The sequence below is a fragment of the Salvia splendens genome, chromosome 1 (assembly GCF_004379255.2).
Source record: "Salvia splendens isolate huo1 chromosome 1, SspV2, whole genome shotgun sequence".
NCBI classification, from domain to species: domain Eukaryota; kingdom Viridiplantae; phylum Streptophyta; class Magnoliopsida; order Lamiales; family Lamiaceae; genus Salvia; species Salvia splendens.
Window position 1 is genome coordinate 31301113 of NC_056032.1, and position 27999 is coordinate 31329111.

The window sequence follows — 27999 nt, forward strand, 5'->3', positions numbered from 1 at the left end:
CATATTCCGGGTTCAGTCCAGCCAAGAAATTGAATAGTCGTTTCTCATTCGAATGAGTTCGGTATTGTTCGACCCCTTTGTCGCAGCATGTGATTGGTTGCTTCTGGCAGCGGTCCACGTTGATCCATAGCCCATGGATCCTCCGGTACTACGTCTCCAAGTCCATGTTTCCCTGTTTAATTGTCATGATTTTCTCCTCCAGATCGTAGATAAGATACTTGTCCGCCTTGTTCTCGAACGTCACAGCAAGGCTATCCCACAGTGCCTTGGACGTTTGATGGTGAGTGAAATCGACGATGATTTCATCTTCGATGTTGTCGACGATCCACGAGAATACCACCAAATCGTCTTCTTCCCATTCATCATACCCCTTTCTCCCTGGTTCTGGGGGTTCTTTTCGGATGTGTGAGTATGCGCCTCGGCCGCCTATCTTGACTTTCATAAGTATCGACCATATCAGGTAGCTTTTTCTGTTGAGTTTGAATGCCACAGTGACATTCTTGCTATGCTTCAATTTTGATGGTTCTGGATTTGTTTTCGGTCTCTCCGTATCTGACATTTTCTTGCAGGATTGGTTATTATAGTTCTTGGTTTAAAGAGGTCGGGATTGGTATTTTCTTTGGCTATGATGAGATTTCTCTGAGCCGACATATAGCCTGCTCTGATGCCATGATAAAATAGATCGAACTTGGTAGAGAAGGGATAATCGTTTTCATTGATTAATTATCATACATAAGGTACTGTTATATAGGACTAGGATGAGCTATACAAGTAAAGCTAAAGAATTTACATTAATTGGTATCTTCTATCTTTGGTAGAGTATAATCTTGAATATCTCCGTGATCTTCGGCAATTGGGAGCTTGATCCTCCGAGATCTTCTCCAACAACAAGCATCTCTTGAAAATTCAAAACCTGTCTCTACAACCTTGGTCGCAGGCTGCCAACTTTCGACATATGGCTCCGACAGATGGCCAACCATTTGAGGATCTTACTTTATGTCGACTGTTGGCAATTGAAACTAAAAATATAACATATAACTGTCCCACATCGGTGTCAAGAGAAAACTGAAACTAGTATATAAGTCTCATGGGCCCTCCTCCTATCACCAATTGGTTTTAGGATGGAACCCATGGATTTCTATCATGGTATCAGAGCGGGTCACCGATTGTGGGCTAAAAATTGACTGACCCAGCAGTATATCTGGGCTGAAACCGAAAAAAATGACTGACCCAGCAGTATAACTGGGCTGAAAATTTGGGCCAGTGGTCCAACTGATCGAAAAAAAATTGGGCCGATTGTCCAATCGATTAGAAAAAGTCCAACCCCTCTAAGGTTCACCTTGAAGGGTTTGAGGGAGGGTGTTGGCAATTGAAACTAAAAATATAGCATATAACTGTCCCACATCGGTGTCAAGAGAAAGCTGAAACTAATATATAAGTCTCATGGGCCCCTCCTCCTATCACCAATTGGTTTTAGGATGGAACCCATGGATTTCTATCATGGTATCAGAGCGGGTCACCGATTGTGGGCTAAAAATTGACTGACCCAGCAGTATATCTGGGCTGAAACCGAAAAAAATGACTGACCCAGCAGTATAACTGGGCTGAAAATTTGGGCCAGTGGTCCAACTGATCGAAAAAAAATTGGGCCGATTGTCCAATCGATTAGAAAAAGTCCAACCCCTCTAAGGTTCACCTTGAAGGGTTTGAGGGAGGGTGTTGGCAATTGAAACTAAAAATATAACATATAACTGTCTCATATCGGTGTCAAGAGAAAACTGAAACTAGTATATAAGTCTCATGGGCCCCTCCTCCTATCACCAATTGGTTTTAGGATGGAACCCATGGATTTCTATCATCGACCATTGGCTGGATTACTATAATACCTCACAATTACATATCCTGATTTATCTTTTGCAGTAAATCGTGTTAGTCAGCATCTTCAACATCTTATTGTTGCTCAATGTCAAGCGGTAAAACAAATTCTTCGTTACGTTAAACATACTCCAACGTTTGCCCTATGTTTTACATGCAACTCTTCGTTCTCTCTTGTTACATATTAAAACGAATAATGTCTTGTTCTAGCTGTGAATCTGAGTATCAAGCTCCTGCAAATACAGATTTTGAAATAGTGTGCGTGCTTTGACTCCTTCGTGAGCTTCAAGTCAAGATTTCTTCTTGCCTGACTTTTTATTCAATTCGGTCAATAATAGTGTTATCATTCTTGGTTATAACCCGACTTCACATAAGCAGCGTGTTAAGTACATTGATATCGACTTCAACTCGTTTACAATAGCATTTAGAGACTCGATTTATATCATCTGACTTACAAGTCAAAATATTTTTCTTTCCTTATTTAGTTTAGGAAATCTTTTTATGTATTGTAAAGTGTGGGATGAATATCCTATTTAAATACTTTATCCGTATAAGGTAGTTGAGTTGTATTCAACTATGAGTTATCTTAAGATAGTTGAGTTGTTGTTTTTTGGCAAAATATTTTATTCTCTAGTTTCTACTATTCTATTCTCTCTTTTTTCTGATACTTTATTCTCGTACTTAATTCTCTCACCATTTTAACTTCAAATAGTACTCCCTCCGTCCCATAATAGATGACATACTTGGGAACGACATGAGAATTTAGGAGATATTATTTTGTGTGTTAGGTGGAGAGAGAAAATAGTATATTTATATTGATGTGAGAGAGAGCTTTTTTCAAAAAAAAAAGGAAATGTGATATCTTTTGTGGGACAAACTAAAAAGAAAAATGTGACATCTATTATAGGATGTAGGGAGTATTATTTTTCAAAATCTCATGTATGAAAGAAATGTGTCAGTTACCTTAATATATAGAAGAAGTACCAATATATACATTTAATGCTATCATCCAACTTTTGATCTCCATCATTTATTTTAGGGATTTTTTAGAAGAATGAATCTCTATCTTATTATTAAAAGTTCAGTCCAACTTCAACAAAGACTACATATGTTATTGTGTCTTAGAAATATTTAGACACCTGGGTACTTAGAATTACATACAGGTTAATACACTTTAGAAGCGAGCAATTAATTAGTTACTCCCTCCGTCCCACAAAGGTTTGTCCCATTTTACCATTTTCTTTCGTCTCACAAAGTTTATTCTAATTGGAATCTTCCCAAAAATAGACATTAAATACACCCCTTAATCTCCTTAGTGTGGGACCCTTATTCTACTACACACCTCAATTTAATACAAAGTTAAACAATTTATTAAAACCCGCGTCGGGTTAAACTGAGACAAACTTTGTGGGACGGAGGAAGTATTTACTAAGAGTATGCGAATAATTTGGTTGTGAACTTGTGATGTTTGTAATATTAATATAGGAGTACGCAAAAGTAAAATACTATAAAGAATTAAGATAATCTGTCGTGCTAAAATAAATAAATAAATAAATGCAGTAGCTTAATCCTGCAGCAACGTGTTTAAACATCACCAAAGTAGTTATTATATCCACATTACTTCTTATATCATTATTTTACCTTTCTGTCATTACAAGTTAAAATCAAATTCTGCACTCATATATGGATAAGATAGTCATAACACGTAACTTTCCGCAACCGAATAAAAAATAAGTTTCAAGTAACTGTCAAAAGATCTGCTTGTTGCTGATACGAAGAATCACAGATGCCCAACTCATGTTTGAAAATAATGGTTTAGGTAAACTTTCTAGAAACTGATTTACACATTATTTTATTTTCAATATACAGTAACATAGTAACTATGGAAGTAGTACTATTTGCGATTATTTATATGAGCACAATTATCGTTTGGATGTTTCTCATTTTTCTGGGAAATTTAATGGAGCCGTTCATAATTTGGTAATGTTAATGAAATGGACACTAGAAATCAATTTTTTTCATCTCGAATTTTATATATTTTCACGCTTTGAGTAAAGCTAAAATTAAATTTAATTAACATAGGTAAAATCTGAAAACGAAAAAAGTAAAAACACAATCATACATAGCAGATAGAACCACAATTAGTACTATAAGTTTGTTTTTGTACGAAAATTGAACCTTCTTCCAACATAAACAATATTGACTTTGTAAAAAGCTAATAAATATAATCATTACTTTTTGTACTAAAATTGAACTCACTACAAAAATTATTTTAAAGTAACATGGAACAACCAATAAGTTAATAACGATATAAATTGTATATGTTTAATTTGTACTATGAGTTTTATATATTGGTATTCAAAAAGTGTACTTAACGACTCCTACATAACCTCCTAATACACAAATTAATCCATTGAAGCGACAATTCAAAATTTTTTGGGTGAAGGAAAATGGTGATGCATGGTTTATAATATAGGATTCAGATCACACTAATATAAGTAATACTTCCTCAGTCCTCAAAAAATAGACAAACTTGTAAATGACGCGAGTTTTAATATTCAATTGGTAAACTTAAGAAAGAGACAGGAAAAAAATAGTTGAAATAGTGTTAGTAGATCGTGGAGTTTATAATATTAGTAGTGTGTAATTAGTTAAAACCGTTTTATATTTAGAGCATCTGCAACCCGGATCTTAGCCATCTCCATCTCGTCTCGCTGAGACGAGATGACTAAGAGACCGGGTTGCAAGCAATTGATCTTGAAAAAATCTCTTTGGGGGGAGATATTATTGAGCCAACTTTCCACGCGCCCCCACACATGGCGAGCTGGCATTAGGCGGTGACGCCCACTCGCCGGCCAGAAGGTGGACATCGAATTTTAATGATTTTAATTTTTTTTAAATCAGAAAAAATAAAAAAATTACCAAAATTAATAATTTTCCCCCATATCTTGCAATGTTAAAGTTTATGACCATTTTCTTAAAAAAACATAATTTTCGTATTTTTCTATGGGACGGAGGGAGTATTCCGTCCCATTAAATATGAAACATTTGGTTTTTGACACGAGATTTTATGCAGTGTTGACATACTTGGGTTTTACATGATTTTAGAGGGTGGTTTTGTATGAATGTGATCATATTTCGTCTATTATTAGGCGTGTTTATATCTACTTCTCTATTATGTTGGTATGTTGACCTTTTTGTTAAGAATGTGTAGAAAAAGGTGTAAAATAGGTGGATATGCAGTAGCCTTGGTTTGAGACAATTCTTCTAGAGATTTTGAAGTCCAATCAACACCCAATGCATATCATTCTCTTCGTCTTCGAAAGAGCTTCGCGTGGGTATCTCAAACGCCCTAATCGGAGTTCGGATGAGAGAGATATGGCCGATCTACGAAAGCCGCGCACAGGTAACCCGGCCGGGTTAATTTACAGTGCAAAAATACAACCCGGCCGGGTTGAGCCAGAATCCAGCAACTGTCCTAAAATGGTGACCCGGACGGGTTGAATTTCCAGTTCAAAAATACAACCCGGTCGGGTCGGATTGTCTGACGCGTCTGAAAGCTGAAAACGCGATTTTTGAAGGGAAATAAGAGGAGAAGAAGCCTAGGGTTCATTCTATTCCACACCTACCGCCCCTACACACACACATACCCTCAAGAACACCTTTGAGAGAGAGAATTGAAGATTGAAGAGTCCACATCGGAAGATTGAAGCTTCACTCCATAGATCGATCTCACAGGAGTACTTAGTATCTTTATTTCATGTTTTTGTTGGATTACTTTGTGTTGAACATGGCTTCCTTTATGAACATGAGTAGCTAAACTTTTCTTGTAGAATTCTTGGTGATGATGCACTAATTTCATAGTTTTTATCCGATTGATTTTGTTCTTGCCTTGCTCTTGTAGTTATTTGATTGTTCTTGAGTTTATTCCTTTCAATTGCTTGATCACCACTTGATTGTGTAGGATTAATTAGATTAATCGGGAGATGAAATAATTAATCCGGAAATAAGAATAATTCACACCTTAATACAATATAACTCGGGAGAGTTGAGGTTTTGAGTGAGGTCATTGACCTAATCGAGCTTTTGGGAGTTAGGAGTTTAGGATTAGAAGGGGACTTCGATCCTAGCACCTAATCTACAGGTTTTTCACCTCGGGAGGGGGTTTAATCTATAATTGTGGTCGGCTTAGTAACTCTAGAGACACCAAAAGGTAAGGCGAATCAATTGGATAAGAGCTTGGAATTGTGCATCGGATCCTTGAGTTCTACAATTTCTCCATATTATCTTTCATTATCACACCGTGTTTTCTAGTCCTTAATTGATACTTGCTTATTATATGCTTTTATTAGTTGTTAGAACAAACCAAACTGCACTTGACTGTCTAGATAGTAGTTGATCTTTGTTCGTGGTAGTTAAGTTGATACAAAATTGTCTCTGTGGGATACGATACTCTTGCTTACTGATTGCTACACTAGCCCCGTACACTTGCGGGTATAACTTGTGTTAAAATAAGTTGAGTCAAGTGTTGTTTTGTGAGTTAATGAAGAGAGAGTAAAGTAAGAAAGAGGGAAAATTAGAGAGAGAGTTGTTTCCATTTTAGAAACGTTTCATTTTAATGGGATAACCCAAAAAGGAAAACGTTTCATTTCTAATGGGACAAGGGGAGTATATAAATATTATTTTTAAAATAATATTTCATCTCAATTTAAATTAAATTTGTTTGGAAAAAAATAAAATTGAATTGAAATAGTGGGACTCATAAATAGATAAGAGATGATATGGATTGGAGATGCAGGGTTGTAGGTGCTATCTCTTTAGAAGAGATTGAGTAAAAAATGATGTGGAGCCCATGAAAAGGGTAGAAATGAGATAAATTAGAGATGGAATGGAGATAAGGTTGTGGATGCTCTTAAATTTGGTTCAATTTCGAGAGACGGCTGAAAATGGTAAAACCAATCTAAATTTTTAGAACTAAGAGCATCCGCAACGGTTGAAGGACGGCGTCCGTCCGTCCGTGCCAGCGGCACGACACACGCTGTCCGCCGCTGCGTTCTCGCCGCTGGCGCAGCGTTGCTCGATGCATCGAGCACGTCCGTGCCAGCGAGCAGCTGACGTGGCGCGTTTTGATTGGCCAACGACATTTCAGTTGGAAATTCATTTTTTTAAAATCGAAAATAATACCAAAAAATTAAAAAAAAAATCAAATTCCCAAAAATATGGCCGTTTTTCTGGAATTTTTTGATTTTTTATTATTTTTTTATTCCCAAAATCATCTATAAATACACACATTTATCATCCATTTTTCACATCAAATCATCTCCCATTCATCTGTCATTCATATTTTTTCATACAACTTATCTACAACTTTCTCTCTCACTCAAACCCTCTCAAATGGATTTCACCAATCTCATTGCGGAAGCGGAGCGCGAAGAACAAGAATACTATGAACAATATCGTGCCGCCTATGTCACCGCGAATACCCCCGTCCCTCCTCCTCGACCAAATAGATCAACTCGCCGCTACATCCATCGTGACCGGGAGGGAGCCAACGAAAGGCTCGTTGCCGACTATTTTTCCGACCAGCCGTGGTTTCTGGAAGATTACTTTCGGTGCCGTTTTTGCATGTCAAAACGCTTGTTCATGCGTATTGTCAACACATTATCCGCCCGTATTGAATACTTTCAAACAAGTACAGACGCAACCGGTCGGCAAAGTCTCTCGGCGTTGCAGAAGTGTACGTGTGCCATCCGACAACGTGCTACTGGGCAAACGGCTGACCTCTTCGACGAGTATTTGCATGTCGGTGAGTCAACTGGAATCCTTTGCCTTAAAATATTTTGCGACGGCGATCGTTCAGCTTTCGGTGAGAAATTCATTCGGGTACCCACCACCGATGATTGTCAACGGTTGCTTCGTCTTCACGAAACAGTCCATGGTTTTCCCGGTATGTTTGGCAGCATTGACTGCATGCATTGGATGTGGAAGAATTGCCCGACTGCTTGGAGAGGGCAACACTTAAGCGGCCACAAAGGCGGCGGCCCAACACTTATCCTTGAAGCGGTCGCCGACTACCGCCTATGGATTCTGCATGCATATTTTGGTATTGCCGGATCCAACAACGACTTGAATGTGCTCTATTCTTCACCACTCTTCAATGATGTTTTGAATGGTGTAGCACCGGTGATCGACTTCACCGTCAACGGAAATGCATACCGCATGGGTTACTATCTCACTGATGATAGTATTCCGGATAATTGTACTTTATTCTCTCTACTTTATTCACTTTATACTTTATTCTCTCTACCTTTTCCTTTCTCTTACTTTTTTATCTATTTATTTAACACACCCAACATTCCTTCCTAAAACTCCGTAACGAAAAGTTTCGCCCCAACTATGAAGAAACAGAGGGAGTACTTTTTAATTTTTAGGATTTTAATTATGTAATTTTAATTTTTTTGTAATTTTAATTTTTTTGTAATTTGTAATAGTATTCCGGATATTTTTAATGCATTTTAATTTTGTGGAAATGTTTTTATTTAAATTGAATAATAGAATGGTGGGACCCTTGAGTTTGTCCTTGCGGAAGAGCACGGATGTGGGTGTTGTGCTCTTGCCTAAGAGCAGGGAGTAAAAGTGGGTCCGGGCCTAAATCCGTGCTCGTTGGCAAGAGCACGGACGGGGATGCTCTAAGGGAGTATGAAAATAAAATAGATAAAACTGCATATGCAAATTATTATACAGTAAAAGTTGGTGTAAGGAAATTAAAAAAAGGGGGGTATTTGAAGAAAACAAAAGAGGAAAATAAATACTAGTCGTAGAAAGGAGAAGAACAGAAAGTGAGGAGATTCACATGTAATTAGAATCACATTTTCGCAAACACACGATAATGCAATGAGTGATCGGCAATAGCACATATAGAAGCACAACAAACAACCTATAAAAGGAGAACAAAATATGCAGCTTCCGCGAAACTTCCTTATCTTGTACTTTTCCGGCCACACGTGCCACTCACACGTATCTACCTCGTATAATTAATTTTGTTTGTTTTCGTATTTATATATATATATATATATATATATATATATCTTACTTGGAGTAGGTGTTTGTTTGTTATTCCAACTCGATTTGCATGTGAAAAAGAAAAATGGCTTCGGCATCAGAGGAGTGGCTGTTGGAGAACGGCAACATTAAGGTTTTGAGCAAGGAGATGCGGAATGGCCGCACCGCGCACAATGTGTCGTCTTCGTCTCTGCGGAAGAAATCGGATCGGGCGCTGCTTGCTGGTATTCGGGTCGGGTTTTTGAGGAGGTTTTTGGGTAATTTGCAAGAGGTTTTGCTCGGGACCAAGCTTTTCATTTTCCTCCTCGCTATCCCTTTCGCCATTGCCGCTAATTACAGCCATTTCGGAAGTGTAGTAGATCAATTCATAGCTGATCTCCAATTCAATTCATTCGATTTCTCCAAATATTCACCTAATTTATTGCATTGCTACGTTTGAATGTATGCAGCCATGGGTGTTCGCTCTCAGCTGTCTGGGACTCATTCCTCTTGCAGAGCGTGTTTCCTTTTTAACAGAGTAAGATTAATTAATAGTACTACTGCTATTTGTTAATTTATTTTATAATTTCATTAATTTGAATGTGCAGGCAGATTGCTCTCTACACAGGACCAACAGGTATTATATACTCCCTATCATTTTCAGAATTTGAATTGTAAATGTGTGTGGTCGGTATTAATTAGCTAGTATAGATAGGTGACAGAGTTGTGGAATAATCATATTCGGTGAGAAATGACAAAATCCTACTATAAATGTTGTTGATTTTTTTTATTTAATTTGGGTTGCAGTTGGGGGGCTTCTAAATGCGACATGTGGAAATGTGACGGAGCTTGTGATTGCCATATTTGCTCTGATTCAAAACAAAGTAGGTGTTGTGAAATACTCCCTTTTGGGTTCAGTCCTCTCTAATCTCCTCTTAGTTCTGGGCTCCTCTCTTTTCTGTGGTGGCATTGCAAACATATCCAAGGAGCAAAAGTTTGAAAGGGTAATCGCCTCTACCTCTACTTATTTTTTTATGAATTCATTCTTTCATTTTCGCAAATTTCTCCATATTCATTAATATTATCATGCACGTGCTAATTCGTGTATATAAATAGAGGTAAGCTAGTCCAGTTCTTTAATACTAGTAAAATACAGTAGGAGTATTTGATACCAATTAAATGATTAGTTAATAAAAGTTGTTTTAACTTTTAACTTTGTGGCCACAGAAACAAGCGGATGTGAACTCGCTGCTTTTGTTGTTGGGATTAATCTGCCATGTGCTGCCTTTAATGTTCAAGTTTACCGGAAAATCCGATCCGGAACTAACGGCGTTTGCCACGCTGGCGCTATCACGTGCCAGCAGCATAATCATGCTCATAGCCTACTTTGGTTATCTCATTTTTCAGCTCTTCACTCATCGTCAGTTATTTCAAGAACAACAGGTGGGACTCATCATATATTTCAAATTGAAAATCAAAATATAATACTAGTACTAATTAAATTGGTAATTTCAATTTTTTAGTTACTCCAATCTAATTAATTGGACTAGTGATTTTAAAATTTTAATTGTTATTTATTAGGAGGAAGGTGTGGTGGAATCGGACGAGGTTGAAACTGATGAAACGCCGGTGATCGGGATATATAGTGCCTTGATTTGGTTAGTTTTGATGACTGGGATTGTAGCGCTACTGTCGGAATACGTCGTCGCTACGATCGAAGTGAGTACAAAAGTTACCTTTTTTTGGGATTTAAACGAAATTAGTGTAATGTCGATAAATTTGTTGCAGGCGGCGTCGGATTCATGGGGATTGTCAGTGGGCTTCATTAGTGTGATTTTACTGCCAATCGTTGGAAATGCAGTAGAACACGCAGGGGCCATCATTTTTGCATTTAGGAACAAATTAGTGAGTTCTCTTATAACTTCAAAATAAATGAGTTATCTATTCTATCGAATAATTTATGTATTTCTGTGCTTCAGGATATTACTTTAGGGGTGGCTCTAGGTTCAGCAACTCAAATCGCCATGTTTGTGGTAAGCTTATCGACTCTCACAATTCTTAAAATGATATTTTTTTATAGTTAAATTCTATGATAATCTCAAATTATGGACTTTGTATATAAAAAATAGTATATTGTATCCATACTTCAGCCTTTCAAATTTTGATGTGGCACGCTGAATGACATTGTGTAATTTTTATGCTAATTTATTATTTTAAGTTGAATTAAATACTATTTCTTATAATTCGATTCATTTATATCATGTGTGCGATCGATATATGTGATTTTTTTTTATCAGGTACCTTTGAGCGTGATAATTTCGTGGATAATTGGCGTGAAAATGGATCTTGATTTAAGTCTGATTGAAACTATTTCTCTTGGGCTGTCGATACTCATAACATCGTTGGCATTACAGGTAAAATATTAAAGTCGACTTTATTAATTGTTCAAAATTACTTTTTGATATAATAAATAAAACATGCTTTAATTATAGATAGTGCTAAAGTGTCATGATATTTGGACAGGATGGAAGCTCTCATTACATGAAGGGGCTGGTACTTTTATTGTGCTACTTTGTTATTGGAGCATGCTTTTTTGTATCTTGGGCTCCACTAAGTAAGTAAGAATTAATCTTAAATTAAATTGCACACCAAGTTCGTGGAGTATTGTTTATTCGTTAACAAGCCTTCATTTTCTTTTGCAGACACTCCCAACTTAGGATTTAGCTCAGAAATGGTGAGGCTTTGAATAAGAAAATATGTTACTACTACTATATACTATATTCGTTTTCAAAAACTGTCTATGAAGCTGAGGTTAGTTGTAAATGCCAATAAGCCGAGCCAATGAATAAATAATCTATTTCCTCTTTATATTCTCATATTCTATATGCATAAATTTATATTATAAATTAATTTTGGTGTTGTACCTTCTGGAATACAACTAATATCCGTACTCGTGCATTATATTGGAATTTAATCACATATGTTAGGTTTCAACCCTCCGAAAAATTACAAAGTAATACAAATACAATTATGGATCTAACTATACAATCAAATCTACAAGCTCCAGATCATGATGAATCAAGCCTGAAACACTTAGCACACAGGTTCGAACCGTTCAAAATCAAACACATAGTAAAAAATTGAATGGGACTATAAAGAAATAATACTCCCTCCGTTCCATAAGAATATGCATCATTTTCTTTTTAGTCAGTCCCACAAAAATATGCATTTTCTAATTCTGAAAAGTCTTTTCTTTCTAATGAGGTGAGACTCATTCTCCCCAACTAATACTTACTTTTTTTCTTTACATCTCTCTTACTTTACCAATTTTTACATTAAAACACGTGCCAATGCACACAAGAGTTTTAGCCACGGCCAAACACCACTCTTCAGCTTCTCCAACACTGCAAGAAACCACCGTACACGGTCAAGTACATCTGACCAGAAATCAGCAATTTCTCCACGCACACTCTCACTCACAAACTCAGTGTACACACACGCAGAGATGAGAGAGGAAGCAGAACTCTCAAGCTCACAACACAGAGATCACTATCTTAAAGATGGTAATCGAGAGAGGCATTGTATGGAAGATTAAACATGGTGGCAAAAGTGGGAAAGAGTTTTTTGTTGTATTTTTTGTTATGTATGTTTGATACAAAACATTCCCTTTTATAGGGAGATTACAACTCTTGGGAACTCCCACTAATTAATTGTATGTCTAGGTAAATACCACCTATTAAATGTAAAAGTAATTTCCAAGTAATTGGTACTTGGTTTCTAGCCGTTCTTCATCTTGGTATTTGACACTCCCCCTCAAGTTGAGCGACGGTATCTCCGATGTTCAACTTGGTCAATATTTCCCTAAAGCTCTTTGGAGTTACTGCCTTGGTTAAGATATCAGCCAATTGTTCTTCCGATGGAACAAATGGAAACTCTATAATTCCACCTTCCAGTTTCTCTTTAATGAAGTGACGATCGACCTCGACATGTTTGGTTCTGTCATGTTGTACTGGATTTTCTGATATGCTGATTGCTGCTTTATTGTCGCAGAATAGCCTACTCTTACGGTTTGGGGCAAAACCGATCTCGGTAAGCAATCTTCTTAGCCACATAATCTCCATGAGTCCACTTTTAATTCCTCTGAACTCTGCTTCAGCACTGGATAAGGCAACGACCTTTTGCTTCTTACTTCTCCAAGTAACTAGGTTGCCTCCAATGAACGTGAAGTATCCACCGGTTGATTTTCTGTCGACAGGGTTACTTGCCCAATCAGCATCTGTATAGCCATCTACTTCAAGATCATTCCCTCTCTTTAAGAATACTCCAAAGTTTGACGTGCCCTTGAGGTATCTTACAATTCGTAAGGCTGCATTCATATGTTCTTCTTGGGGTTGGTGCATGAATTGACTAACAACTCCAACTGCATAAGCAATGTCTGGTCTGGTATGCGAAAGATACAGCAATTTTCCAACCAGTCTTTGATATTTCTCTCGATTTGTAGGTTCAGCTCCTTCAACAATTTTAAGCCCATGGTTTGGTATCATTGGTGTATCGGCCGGCTTGCAGTCCAACAGGCCAGTCTCTGCCAGTAGATCGAGAACATATTTTCTCTGTCTCAAAAATATTCCATGCCTTGATCTCAATACTTCTATTCCCAAGAAGTACTTCAGAGGGCCGAGATCTTTCATGTCAAATTCTTTGAACAGATTGGTCTTGAGGTTATTGATTTCTTCTGTATCATCTCCTGTGATAATCATATCGTCAACATAGATGATAAGACAGGTTATCTTACCTCCTCTCCTTTTCGTGAAGAGTGTATGATCAGAAAGACTTTGTTTGAATCCATGCTTGATCATTGCTTGGCAAAATCTCCCAAACCATATCCTCGGGGATTGTTTTAAGCCATATAGAGTTTTCTTCAATCTGCACACCTGTCCAGGGCCAAATTCGCCATCAAATCCTGGTGGAATTGTCATATAGACTTCCTTGTCTTTTTCTAATTCTCCATGAAGGAAGGCATTAGTCACATCAAACTGATGTAGTGACCAATCCTTACATGCTGCAACTGACAACAATGCCCGGATGGTGTCAAGCTTGGCAACTGGGGAGAAAGTCTCATCATAATCGATCCCATATACTTGAGTGTACCCTTTAGCCACCAATCGCGCCTTATATCTCTCGATTGATCCATCTGCACGTCTTTTGATGGTGAAAACCCACCTACAACCGACTGGTTTTTTTTCCTCTGGAAGCGTACACTTTTCCCATGTTCCATTCTTGATCAGGGCATCAATCTCTTTCTTCATGGCTTCCCTCCAATGTTTGTGTTTGACTGCTTCTTAGAAAGACTGGGGGATTTCTTCTTCCTCATATAAGGCTACCTCGAATGCTTGGGCGATGTCTGCTATTGAATATTTTGTTTTCCTCCCTTTCCAGTCCGGAGAGTATCTCTTGGGAGGAATTCCCCTTGTACTCCTGTGTGGTAGTTCATATTGCGTGTTACTGTCGTTTTTGCTCCTGGTATCTTCTTCCCAGCTTATCCTGTCAATGTTAGTTGTTTCCAATGGGACTATGTTGGTTTCCGAATCGTTTACCTCAGGATTTGCAGATGAGGTTGATGGTTGGGCGATGTCCTCGAACTCCATGGTCTGACTAGTGGATTGTGATAGCTCGGTGGTATGATTTTCTTCTTCTGATGCTTCGGTGATAGGATTGGGTTGTTCTGCCCTTGACTTGTCTCCCCCTTGGGCAGATTCGGGTTGAGGGGGAGCAGTTGATTCTGTTGGGATATACAGCCAATTTAGTGGGTCACAATTCGGATTAAGCGGTTGATTCTCCCCCTGACCGCTAGATTGGCTGTAGTAGTATTCTGTTTCCACAAAGTCACAGTTCATGGTTGTGTACATGTGCTTAGTGGCAGGGTCGTAACACCGGTACCCTTTTTGATTAACCACATACCCAAGGAAAACACATTTAACAGCACAAGGAGAAAATTTGGTACGGTCATGTTTGGGAATGTGAACGAAAACCGTGCAACCAAAGACTTTGGGTTCAAGAGTGAGATGGGTTGGTTTTTGTATGGCTTCATGATTGATAAATGTATCAATGGGAGTTTTAAAATTGAGGATACCTGTCGGGAGACGGTTCATGAGATACACAGATGTGGCTATAGCTTCTGGCCAAAATGTGTGGGTATTTTGGATTCGATGAGGAGAGCTCTGGTGATTTCGAGAATATACCTATTTTTCCGCTCCGCTACCCCATTCTGTTCCGGCGTATAAGCACAAGAAGTTTGGTGGATAAGGCATTTTTCCAAAAAGAAGGTTTTCATATTAGTATTTATATATTCCCCCCCATTGTCAGATCGTAGGACCTGGATGTTTTGTTTGTACTGAGTTTGGACCATCCTGTAAAACTGGGTAAACTTGTCAAAAACTTCAGATTTATGTTTTAAGAAATATACCCAAGTCATACGGGAAAAATCATCAATGAACAGGAGAAAGTATCGGAGGCCCTGACCTCCATGGATTGGGGCAGGACCCCAAACATCTGAATGTATTAAGGAAAAAGGGGTAGACACACGAGTATTATTTAGACTAAAAGAGTGACGGTGGCTTTTGGCTAGGTGACAAGTTTCACAATCAAGAGTGTGCATGCTAGAAGCTATCTTAGGAAACAACAATTTCATATATCCTATAGAAGGATGTCCTAACCGACGATGTAAAAGCCAAGTCTTCCTTGTAGTTGGTCCATGAGTCAGTAATGCCGTACTCTGCTGAGCTATCTCGTCCACATAGTACAGTCCACTTCGTTCAGTGCCACGCCCAACTATCGTCCCCGTCTTGGTATCCTGTAGCATACAAAAACGAGGTTGCATCAGTAATTGACAATTTAACTCTTTCGTCACATGACTGACGGATAATAATTTATTGGAGAAAGTTGGAACAAGAAGACAGTTAGAGAGCCGGAGGGTTGGAGAAATATCAATGGTACCCGCCCCCTCTACTCGAGCTAAATCCCCCCCGGCGGTTTGGACATAGGTTTTAGTAGGTCTAGATATGTGGAGGAAATCTGTTGGATCAAAAGAGATTGTGTCGGTAGCACCACAATAAAAAATCCACTGATTCTCTTTTTCTCCAACAGTGGTGGATGAGGTAAAGGCTAGGGCTTGAAATGAATTATGGCACGGTATAGTGGGCTTGAAAAGTGGATCGTATGACGTGTGTGGGATAATTTCAGAGTTTGTACAAGTTCTGGGGCTGTTTTGTAATTTTGTAAAAAATCTGGGGTGTTTGTTGTATTTTACGGAAGTGTTGGGGTGTTTTCTGGAGACATAGGAATTGTTGGGGCATTTTTGGGTAGGATTTGGGAAATGCAGTCTAAATGGGGATTTAGAAGAGTGAGAGGGTGGGTTTTTAAATTTAGGAATTTGATGGGAGTTGGTTTTCGGATTTAGGGGAATTGGGAGCATTTTATTCCCAGATTTTTTATTCCTCACAATCGCCGCCTCCGTTTTTCCTCCAACCATAGATTCTGCCATTGATTCTTCTCCAATTGGAGGTGATGTGGTATCACCGACGGTGATTACCGACGATTGGTTACCTTCCGACCACACCCTAGCAACTGCGGCTGAAGCGGTCGCCTTTTTCTCGTTGTCTCCGTCGCTGTTCATCGGACGGCTATTCCCGGTCGGTTTTGGCTTACCGGTGCTGCCCGCTGTGTTGACGGCGTTGGTAGCTTGGTCGCCAATCGCTGCTGCCGCCGTCGCCCTTCCTCCTCCATTTCGGTTCCGATTCTGTCGCGATTTCTTCATATCTTCCCACCAATCGGGAAATCCATGGAGATGGAAGCAAGTGTCGGCGGTATGTTTCTTGCCTCCACAGTGGTTGCATGTTAATTTGCTTTTATCAATGGTTTGGTGGAATTTGGGCGGCGGTGGTGGTCTGCCCCGGTCGATTGCAGCAAGGCCGAAGCCGATTCCTGCCTCCTGTGAGTCGCCTGAGGGTTTGAGAACTCGTTCATTTGCAGACTCACGTCGCACCATTCCATATGTGTTGAAATTTGGCAAAATTTTTGCCATCCCACATCGGTGGGGAGTAGATAGTTTGGGGGTGTGGCTTCCTATAAAAGGAGCTCACCCCCCATTTTGTAATCTATCCCAAATTGTACTCTTCTCCATTTAAATATATAAGTGGGCTCTGCAGAGGGTGCTCGGAGACGTAGGCAATTTGGCCGAACTCCGTTATCAAAGTTCCGGGTGTGTTCTTTCTTTATTATCTATTTTGTTCCGCATTTATTTCTGGGTTTATTTTCTGTAGTAGTATTGTATTCAATATTATTTGCGGGTTTGGTAGTAGTGTTTTGTACGGTTCTTTTGGGTATTTTTATATTGTGATAAATACACCGACTGATAAATTCTGTTAGGAATCTGGTATTTAAGAGGGACAGTGTCCTCGCCAGTCTTTCCAAAGAATTTATTTGGAGAAGTAATTTTATCGAGTAGACCCCATTGGGTTAACTCTGAAATTACTGAATCGGTTCATTTCACTATTTGAGAGAAAATTACCCGGTTTTCTCAACAAGTGGTATCAGAGCCAAAGGTTCGTCCTTGGTTCTGTTTGTTTGTAATATTGAATACTTTATTTTGAGTCTGTAATGGCGGGTAATGATCAAGAAAACAAGGCTAGTTCTTCGTCATCGTGGTCGAGGTTTCCACTGTCAAATATGAAATTGACGGTGGAGATATTTGACGGTACTGGCCATTTTGGTATGTGGCAGGGGGAGGTTCTAGACTCTCTTTTCCAGCAAGGTCTTGACATTGCCATTGAAGAAAAGAAACCAGAAGATATAGATGATAAAGATTGGAGTACCATAAATCGGTTAGCTTGTGGAACAATTCGGTCGTGTCTGTCCAAGGAGCAGAAGTATGCTGTCAAGAATGAGACTTCTGCACATAGATTGTGGAAGACACTGGAGGACAAATTTCTGAAGAAGAGTGGTCAGAATAAGCTCCTTATGAAGAAAAGGTTGTTCCGATTTGAATACCGATCAGGTACCACTATGAATGAACACATTACTTTGTTTAACCAATTAGTAGCAGACCTGCTAAATTTAGATGTGAAATTTGAGGATGAGGATCTGGCATTGATGTTGTTGTCGTCTCTACCTGATGAATTTGAACATCTGGAGACCACATTACTCCACGGTAAAGAGAATGTGTCTTTAGATACTGTATGTTCTGCTTTGTATAGTCATGAATTGCGAAAGGCAGATAAAATGAAAGGCAAAGCAGTTACAGATGAAGCATTAGTGGCAAGAGGTCGTCAACAAGGCCGATCAAAGGAGAGAAGAGGAAGGTCCAAATCGAAAAGGCGAGTTGCCAAAGATGAGTGTGCTTTCTGTTATGAGAAAGGACATTGGAAGAAAGACTGCCCAAAGTTGAAGAAGAAAGAAAAGGCTTCGCAAGATGCAAATGTTGCTGAATGCAAAAACGATGCGGAGTCAGATTGTTCTTTGACGGTTTCACCTTCAACATCGCATCCAGACGAGTGGATATTGGATTCAGGTTGCACCTATCATATGTGTCCCATCAGGGAGTGGTTCTTTGATTTCGAAGAACTCAATGGCGGACTTGTTTACATGGGGAATGACAGTCCATGTAAGACAGCCGGGATAGGCTCAATCAAGCTACGGAATCAGGATGGATCCACTAGAATTTTGAAGGATGTGCGGTACGTGCCCCAGTTGAAGAAGAATCTCATCTCATTGGGGGCCTTAGAATCTAAAGGCCTAGTTGTGATGATGCGAGATGGAATTCTTAAAGCAACTTCAGGAGCATTGGTGATGCTGAAAGGTGTGAGGAAGAACAATTTGTATTACTACCAAGGTAGTACAGTTGTTGGGACAGTAGCAACTGCAACTTCGAGTAACAAGAAGGATGCAGAGGCGACGAAGCTTTGGCATATGCGATTGGGACATGCTGGTGAGAGATCATTGCAAATTCTCGCCAAGCAAGGATTATTGAAAGGTACGAAGTCTTGCAAATTAGAGTTTTGCGAGCATTGTGTTCTGGGAAAACATCGAAGAGTGAAATTTGGCACTGCAATCCATAATACGAAGGGAATTCTGGATTACGTGCACTTAGATGTGTGGGGACCTGCCAAGACTCCGTCACTTGGAGGTAGACACTATTTTGTCATTTTTGTTGATGATTTTTCCAGGAGAGTTTGGGTGTACACTATGAAGAGCAAAAATGAAGTCCTTGGGATTTTTCTGAAATGGAAAGCTCAAGTTGAAAATCAGATGGGGAGGAAGATCAAGGTTCTCCGATCAGACAACGGTGGAGAATACAAGAGTGATCCTTTCCAAGATGTATGCCAGGAGTGTGGCATAGTTCGGCACTTCACAGTGAGACATACACCACAGCAGAATGGAGTGTCAGAGCGTATGAATCGAACACTAGTGGAGAAAGTTCGTTGTATGCTGTCTAATGCTGGGCTAGACAGGAAATTTTGGGCTGAGGCCATCACATACGCTCAACACATTGTCAATCGTTTGCCATGTTCTGCCATTGATGGCAAGACTCCTTTAGAGGTATGGTCCGGTAAACCTGCAACTGATTATGATTCTTTGCATATTTTTGGTTCTATTGCATATTATCATGTGACTGAATCAAAGTTGGATCCACGTGCGAAGAAGGCTTTGTTTATGGGTTTCAGTGCTGGTGTTAAAGGATATCGGTTATGGTGTTTGGAGTCTAAGAAGACGATTGTAAGTAGGGATGTTACCTTTGATGAATCTTCCATGTTGAATAAGGTAAATCCAAATAGTAGTGATACTTCGCAGCAGGTGGAGTATACACCGAAGCAGGTGGAGTTCGAAGAAGCAGTTGTGATCCCAACTACGAACACCACAAATGACTCTCCTATGGAAGAAGAAGAGTCAGATGATGAAGAGGTTCCACCCCAAGAACCTTCGCAGCAATCAGAGCCAATTGCAGTCAGGCGAACGAGGCGGGAAAATAAGAAACCTGCTCGATTTGCGGATATGGTAGCATATGCGCTTCCAGTTGTCGATGATGTTCCATGTATCTTTTCGAAAGCTATTGAAAGTTCAGAAAGCGACGGTTGGAAAGGTGCTTTGGAAGAAGAGATGCAATCTCTTCATAAGAACAAGACGTGGAAGCTGATGCCATTGCCGAAAGGCAGGAAGACAATTGGATGTAAATGGGTTTTTGCAAAAAAGGAGGGATTTCCTGACAGAAATGATGTTCGCTACAAAGCAAGATTGGTAGCTAAAGGCTACGCCCAGAAGGAGGGAATTGATTACAATGAGGTATTTTCTCTTGTTGTTAAACATTCCTCCATTAGAATTTTGTTGGCTTTGGTAGCGCAGTTGAATTTGGAGCTAGCTCAACTTGATGTGAAGACCGCGTTTTTACACGGTGATCTGAAGGAGGAAATCTATATGACCCAACCGGAGGGATTCAAGGTTGCTGGTAAAGAAAATTGGGTTTGCAAGTTGAACAAATCGTTGTACGGATTGAAGCAGTCTTCAAGACAGTGGTACAAACGGTTTGACAAGTTTATGAAGGATCAGATGTACACAAGAAGCAAATACGACCACTGTGTGTATTTGCGCAGACTTCAAGATGGTTCCTACATCTACCTACTCTTATACGTTGATGATATGCTGATAGCATCAAAGAGCCAAGTTGAAATTGACAGATTGAAGGCTCAGTTGAGTAAAGAGTTCGAGATGAAGGATTTGGGGAAAGCCAAGAAGATTCTCGATATGGAGATTACAAGGGATAGAGAGGGAGACAAGCTTTGGCTGACACAGAAGCAGTATTTGACCAAAGTACTACAGCGTTTTGGTATAAATGATGATTCCAAACCTGTAAGTACCCCGCTTGCTCCTCATTTGAAACTTAGTTCTCAGTTATCTCCAAATACGGAAGATGAGCGAGAATATATGGCGAAGGTTCCCTATGCTAACGCAGTTGGAAGCTTGATGTATGCAATGGTGTGTACAAGACCAGACATCTCACAGGCCGTTGGTACTGTGAGCAGATACATGCATGATCCAGGAAAGGGTCATTGGCAAGCTGTGAAATGGATTCTGCGGTATATCAAAGGTACTGTAGATATTGGTTTGTTGTTTGAGCAGGATAAATCACTTGGTCATTTTGCAGTTGGATATTGTGATTCCGACTATGCTGGTGATTTGGATAAGCGAAGATCTACTACGGGCTATTTGTTCACTTTAGCGAGTGCGCCAATTAGTTGGAAGTCTACCTTGCAGTCAATGGTAGCTTTGTCTACGACAGAGGCAGAGTACATGGCCATTACTGAAGCTGTGAAGGAGGCGATTTGGCTTCATGGGTTGCTGAAAGAATTGAGTGTTGGTCAGAAACAACTTGAAGTATATTCTGACAGCCAGAGTGCTATTCATTTAGCAAAGAATCAGGTCTTTCATGCAAGGACGAAGCACATTGATGTTCGCTATCATTTTGTGCGGGAAATTCTCGAAGAAGAGGAAATTGTCATCAGAAAGGTTCCGACTTTGGAGAATCCTGCAGATATGTTGACCAAGGTGGTGACAAGAGCCAAGTTTGAACATTGTTTAGACTTGGTTAATATTCTGCGATTTGGAACTGGCGCTTGACTGCGCCAATATGGAGGCACCGTGAGTCGTTTGTTTAGATGGAGAAGATTCGTGTTCGGTGGAACTTGAAATTTTGCCAAGGTGGAGATTTGTTGAAATTTGGCAAAATTTTTGCCATCCCACATCGGTGGGGAGTAGATAGTTTGGGGGTGTGGCTTCCTATAAAAGGAGCTCACCCCCCATTTTGTAATCTATCCCAAATTGTACTCTTCTCCATTTAAATATATAAGTGGGCTCTGCAGAGGGTGCTCGGAGACGTAGGCAATTTGGCCGAACTCCGTTATCAAAGTTCCGGGTGTGTTCTTTCTTTATTATCTATTTTGTTCCGCATTTATTTCTGGGTTTATTTTCTGTAGTAGTATTGTATTCAATATTATTTGCGGGTTTGGTAGTAGTGTTTTGTACGGTTCTTTTGGGTGTTTTTATATTGTGATAAATACACCGACTGATAAATTCTGTTAGGAATCTGGTATTTAAGAGGGACAGTGTCCTCGCCAGTCTTTCCAAAGAATTTATTTGGAGAAGTAATTTTATCGAGTAGACCCCATTGGGTTAACTCTGAAATTACTGAATCGGTTCATTTCACTATTTGAGAGAAAATTACCCGGTTTTCTCAACATTCCATATGCGGTCCTTACCGTGGGTAACGGATCTTTGTTTAGGATCTCCCTTTTAACAGTATCGAATCTGTCATCTAGGGCCCATAGAAATTGATATAATCTGTGTCGCTGCATGATCTTGTTGTATTTCTCTATTGTTGATGGTGTGTCCATAGGATTCGGATCTCTCTCGTCTATAGAGATCCAGAGACTCTGGAATTTATTCCACAGAGATTCAAGGCTCATGTTTCCTTGCTTCATGTTGTAGGCCTGTCTGTGCAGATCCGAGACTTGGAACGGATCGGCTCCACTTGCGTACGTGATGGCCAGACCTTCCCATAGGTCTCGGGCCGTCGCGTATTGCGACACTTCGTTGATGAGGCTGGCTTCAACGTTGTTGATTATCCAGTTAAAGCAGCAGTAGTCTCTCTGTTGCCATTTTTGGTAACTGGGATGAGTGGCTGGAGGAGGGTCGGTTACTCCATTTATGTGAGACAATAGACCCTTGCCTCCTATGGCTCGTTCCATCAGGGTTTTCCACAGAGGATAATTATCCCCATTGAGTTTACTTTGGACATGAACCTCTCCCAATGATTCTGGATGGTTTGAGGGAGAAGGTGGTGGTTGTTCTGGAGTTTTTGGTGGTATATTAATCTGTTTGAGGAACTCAGCCAATTGGGCAGCGAATTCCCCTGGGAAATTCATCAAAGGTTGGTTGGTGTTTGTAGCTTCTGAGTCAGATTCTGACATGGCTATTTTCTGATTTTTTTTTGCAGGTTTAAAAGGGGCTGGGAAAGGTATATCCGGGACGGTGATGAGAATTTTCTGAGTCCCACAACGTTGTAACCCGCTCTGATACCATCTTAAAGATGGTAATCGAGAGAGGCATTGTATGGAAGATTAAACATGGTGGCAAAAGTAGGAAAGAGTTTTTTGTTGTATTTTTTGTTATGTATGTTTGATACAAAACATTCCCTTTTATAGGGAGATTACAACTCTTGGGAACTCCCACTAATTAATTATATGTCTAGGTAAATACCACCTATTAAATGTAAAAGTAATTTCCAAGTAATTGGTACTTGGTTTCTAGCCGTTCTTCATCTTGGCATTTGACACACTAGAGAAGAAGAAGAGAGAAAACCCTAGAATCATCACTCAAATAGAAGGAGAATAGGCAACACTCTAAATGAGGCAAAGAGCCGGTGTGAGAGTATATATAAATGACACAGCCTCAACTCACACAAGAGTGTGGCACGTGTAGGATTACATGAGGTTTGGGCTGAAGCCCAAATAGAATAGGCCGCAGAGACTTGGGCTGGTTACAGGAGAAGCAAACTGGGACAACATTGATACGTTACAACATGTATAAAAAGTTCGTTAACTTTTGTGAGTCTAAATTCGGTGGTCATTAGTCATGGAGACCAAACTGTTACACCAAATATATGAAATATATGAAGGATGGACCATCATACCAGGCGTGTGTAAAAATGGATGTATGATCAAATACTAACTAAATTGCAGTAATAACTGATACCTAATATCAATTTTGTATGTTAAAAATATCAATACAAATACATAAATTTATTAATATTCTTGTGCTGATAAACTTATGTCTTTGTGTTGATATTTAAAATTAACAGAGTTAACAATTTAAAAAGTTAGCAATTGATCACGCCCGCCCCTCATCTATAGTCTGTACTCCAAGCTTTTAATCAATGTTAATATACTAGTATTACACGAAAAAAAACAATTAAATCATAACGTTTTTCACACCATTTAGTTCATCTTTCTCGACAAAAATATAAAATGAATTTCCTTTAATTAATAGAATAAAAAAATATATTGTGTACCTAACAAAACCAACAGGCTAAAGAAGTAAACCCCAAACGCATCTCTCTCTATATTGATACCTTATCTGTACAGAGGGAAACGGCGCTTAAACCCCTGTTTCCCAAAATGGGCGATAATTCTCAAGCTACATTGACATGGCGGGAAATTCCGGGCCTTGACCCGACCCGCGCGAGCGGCCCCCGCCTCCTCCAATGCAAATCCAGACGGTTCGGCGATGGCAGAGGGCCTAATTTTGCGTGTATTTCGCTCGCGGAGAAGAGGGAGGACAAGGAGTTCTCGCCCTCGTTCGATCAGATTTTGAAGCATCCACTCGCTATGGTTGCATTGGTCCCCAAAGACGCCGCTCTCTTCGCCGCCGGGGCTATTGCCGGCGCGGCCGCCAAAACCGTTACTGCTCCGCTCGACCGTATCAAGCTTCTTATGCAGGTTCCTTATGCATTTAATTGTTCCTCTTTCAATTTGTGGGAATTTCTTATTCGGTCAACGTCTTAGTATTTCAGCTGAAGCTCTAAATTTCCTTCAAGCTTTCTCGGTTGGTTTCAGAATTCCAAATTGTAGAATTGTTTTTTTAATCTGAATTGCACACACAGACAGTTTCAATTAGAATATTGAGGGATTACTCTGTTGTTTGTTTGTAAACATTGACTTACAACAGCGCTAAAGGAAAGAGAAAGAATCTCTCAGAATTCGAACAAATTAACATACAAGCTCATAATGGTTTTGCTTATTCCTTTCCCCTCATTTTATGTAGACTCATGGGCTTAGAGCTGGACAAGTTGGTGCGAAGAAGGGAATAGGTTTTCTTGAGGTATTCTGCTTGCATCTTTCTGATGCTGATAATATTAGCTGCTTGATTATCACCACTCCACTTCTAAATTTTTTTACTGGCGCTTGGAAGATTAGTGCTTTGTGACATTGCTTTTATAATGTTTATTTTATTTTATTTTTTTGTCTATTTGCTTATTTTACAAGTTTGAGAGACCTTGAAAGCCTAATCTTGTTGTGATGTGTCACTATTTCATTACATTTTACCATAATCCTGATAAGAGTCACAACTGTTATGCAAGTCTTTTTTTCTTTTTACCTTTCTTACTTGGAGGCATACATAATTGGCTTGCATATTTCTGTTATTCTGATTACCTATGATTTTCATGTTTAAATCTATTTTATCTTACTTGCAGACATAGCAGTATTCCTTTGTTAGCTTCTGTAGCCATCTACTTTCTTACTGTTTCTATACTACTTCAGTTGCTGCACAAAGTCTCATACTTTATAATCTTTGGTATTTTCATGTAGGCTATCTCGTTGGTCGGAAAGGAAGAAGGGCTAAAAGGTTACTGGAAAGGGAATCTCCCTCAGGTTTGATCTAAAAGATCTACTCTCTGTGGCTATATATTTCTGATCCGGAAAATGAAATTTTTTTGCTTTCAATGGTGTAGGTGATTCGGGTTATACCTTACAGTGCAGTTCAACTTTTTGCCTATGAATCATACAAGGTATGGTGCAACCATATCCCAAAAGAAGCATTGCATAATTGAACATGCAACATTACTGATGCAATTGATGATTTCCGTTTCTTCAGAAACTTTTCCGGGGAAAGGATGGTGAACTCTCTCTAATTGGAAGATTAGCTGCAGGTGCTTGTGCTGGCATGACTTCAACTTTCGTAAGTTGAAAATGGATTTGAAATTTAACATCACACGAATTTCTCAATTGGCAATTGCTTGAATATTGTTCTACGAAAAGAACATGTGAACTTAGTCAAATGAAGAATTAGAATGCCGACGGAACTACTTTTTCTATTTGCTGAGGGTATGCAGTGGTATCTCAGTTGCTATATGTATCCAGGTTACATACCCGCTTGATGTCCTCCGTTTGAGGCTAGCTGTTGAACCTGGCTACAAAACTATGTCACAGGTAAAATAACTTTCTCTATGTTGCTTTATGTGAAGAGAGGACTCAGCGTATGTGGCAAAAACCAACATTCGTCTTCTACACTTTGCAGGTTGCTGCAAACATGTTGAGAGAGGAAGGATTTGCGTCATTTTATAATGGTCTAGGACCTTCTCTTATTGGAATCGCACCTTACATTGCAGTGAATTTCTGCGTTTTTGACTTGTGAGCTTCCGATCTAGCAGTTTTCTATTTCATTTGTGTATTTGCAAAATGAGACAAATCTTCATACATAAATCTGAATGACAGGGTGAAGAAGTCTCTCCCGGAAAAGTATCAGAAGAGGACTGAAGCATCCATGGTGACTGCACTGGTGTCAGCGACTGTAGCCACACTCATGTGCTATCCTTTGGACACTGTTAGAAGGCAGATGCAACTGAAGGGTACCCCTTACGTGACGGTTTTGGATGCCATTCCAGGTAATGTTAATACCTATATGAATACATGTACGCATGAGGGCAGAATAATAGGAGAACAACTTACTTGATTGTGATGCTTTAAGCTGTGATTATGAAAACTGTCTTATCCTACAACATTCAATTTGTTTTTTACTTTTTAAAGAATATTAGAGCCATCTTGGTCTTGCTCTTAAGCTATTGTATTTGCAATTTCAATTCGCCATCTAGGTGCCACTTCAGCTTTTAGAAACTCTGAGGAAATATAGAGCTTGTATTTTCTGGGATAATTTTGGTGTTCAGTCATTAGTATGTGATCTAGATATGCAATGAAGATACACGCTACTACTTTTTGGCCATACAAATGCTAATTATTGCAACAAATTTTCTGAATCAGGTATTGTGGCTCGCGATGGTTTAGTGGGACTGTACAGGGGTTTCATCCCCAATGCATTAAAGTCTCTTCCCAACAGCAGGTTATTTTCTCTCCTTTCCTTCTCTTTCTGTACATGACCGATGAGACCTTAGAATTTTGAAATGATGTTATTTCCTTACCAAACCTTATACAGAAAGGGATTAAATAGAATACCATTTTTCAAGAATAGTTGCTCATTATCAACAAAATTGACTCAACTTTGAACTTAGTTGTCTAAAAATCGGCTTTCTTCACGAGACAGCACTGATAGATTCCTTGTATCTCCCTGTTGCAGCATAAGGCTTACTACATTTGACAGTGTGAAGCGTCTTATCGCGTCAGGGGAGAAAGAACTTCAAAGGATTATGGAGGAAAACCGCAAGAATGCAGATCAAAGTGCTAGTGACAATGGATCTAGTTAGCTTTGCTTCGTCATCCCTAGCTCGCAGGCAGTATCTATCGTGCACAAACGAGAAGCTCTTTTATTTTTGAAGGAATTAAAGGTGAGATTGAGCCGTAGGTTTTAACTGTACGAACCAGAACCCATTTTTTGGTAATACAATATTGTTCTACTAGTGTAACTTGAAGTGTTACATCTTACAGGGCATCTTCGAAGATCTTAGAGAGAGAGACAGATATAGAGTTTATATTTTTTGCAGTCTATGTTTTATTTTCATTTCATGTGGGTATATATCATATAGGCATTTTTATTGTCGTAGGAGTACTATTTTGAGATCTCATATATTCTCAGCATTTATATTGCAAATAGTCTTAAGATATTGATCTCAACATTAAATATTCTCTACTGCTGTCCCATTGTAACATTTGTTATTCCATCACCACTGGCTACTTGGTGAAGGAAAGGGATCAAGATTTAATACTTTTTTGTAAGGCTTAATTAAATTTATCCAAGTATTGAAAGTACAATAAAAACAAATAATTGTAGAAGTTTTTATCAGTGAAGACACGTAAAAGAAAGATTTGGAGATCAAGTGGAGCATTCAATTCTATACTCATTCTAAATTCATAGTAATATTTAAAATATTTGGATGATACATGGGGTCTTTTTCCTCAAAATCAGTTAGAACTTAAAGTGATACACTGTAATTCTAATTCAATTTTAAATTATTTATTTAATAAAATAAATAATTAATATAAAACTTTGTTCTATTTTTAAATTACTTTGTTTAGTATGTTAAAAAAA

At 39.1% G+C, this 27999-nt stretch overlaps 2 protein-coding genes across 6 annotated transcripts; both read left to right on the forward strand.

Annotated features, from left to right (window-relative positions):
* Positions 1-8967: 8967 nt before the first annotated feature.
* Positions 8968-11784, forward strand: LOC121747011 (vacuolar cation/proton exchanger 3-like). 3 transcript variants are annotated; one of them, XM_042141000.1, is made up of 11 exons: positions 8968-9289; positions 9387-9454; positions 9525-9553; positions 9724-9920; positions 10144-10359; positions 10498-10635; positions 10705-10821; positions 10896-10949; positions 11214-11330; positions 11440-11534; positions 11619-11784. In XM_042141000.1, the coding sequence occupies exons 1-11, from the start codon at positions 9023-9025 to the stop codon at positions 11638-11640; spliced, it is 1320 nt and encodes a 439-aa protein (XP_041996934.1). In that variant the 5' UTR covers positions 8968-9022; the 3' UTR covers positions 11641-11784. The 3 variants fall into 3 exon arrangements, with proteins under 3 accessions (XP_041996934.1, XP_041996925.1, XP_041996941.1); XM_042140991.1 differs by having other exon boundaries at positions 11440-11530; XM_042141007.1 differs by having other exon boundaries at positions 8968-9208; positions 11440-11530.
* A 12278-nt stretch (positions 11785-24062) lies between these two features.
* LOC121798131 (thylakoid ADP,ATP carrier protein, chloroplastic-like) lies at positions 24063-27673 on the forward strand. Of its 3 annotated transcripts, none has more exons than XR_006050022.1 (11): positions 24063-24458; positions 24784-24840; positions 25329-25391; positions 25472-25528; positions 25615-25698; positions 25881-25949; positions 26038-26150; positions 26235-26404; positions 26778-26856; positions 27091-27298; positions 27384-27673. XR_006050022.1 is itself a non-coding variant. In XM_042196982.1 (10 exons), exons 1-10 carry the CDS (start codon positions 24138-24140, stop codon positions 27215-27217), a joined length of 1140 nt encoding a protein of 379 aa, XP_042052916.1. In that variant the 5' UTR covers positions 24063-24137; the 3' UTR covers positions 27218-27673. The 3 variants fall into 3 exon arrangements, 1 of the variants encoding a protein (XP_042052916.1); XR_006050021.1 differs by having other exon boundaries at positions 27399-27673; XM_042196982.1 differs by having other exon boundaries at positions 27091-27673.
* The last annotated feature ends 326 nt before the right edge of the window (positions 27674-27999 follow it).

Bases quoted from the DNA above. Each gene is read 5' to 3' on its own strand.
- LOC121798131 (XM_042196982.1), top strand. From the start codon at position 24,138: ATGGGCGATAATTCTCAAGCTACATTGACATGGCGGGAAATTCCGGGC. The intron at 25,950-26,037 runs GTAAAATAACTT...TACACTTTGCAG, and splicing joins GCTACAAAACTATGTCACAG to GTTGCTGCAAACATGTTGAG. The intron at 26,151-26,234 runs GTGAGCTTCCGA...TCTGAATGACAG, and splicing joins AATTTCTGCGTTTTTGACTT to GGTGAAGAAGTCTCTCCCGG.
- LOC121747011 (XM_042140991.1), top strand. From the start codon at position 9,023: ATGGCTTCGGCATCAGAGGAGTGGCTGTTGGAGAACGGCAACATTAAG. The intron at 10,822-10,895 runs GTGAGTTCTCTT...TCTGTGCTTCAG, and splicing joins TTGCATTTAGGAACAAATTA to GATATTACTTTAGGGGTGGC. The intron at 11,331-11,439 runs GTAAAATATTAA...ATATTTGGACAG, and splicing joins TAACATCGTTGGCATTACAG to GATGGAAGCTCTCATTACAT.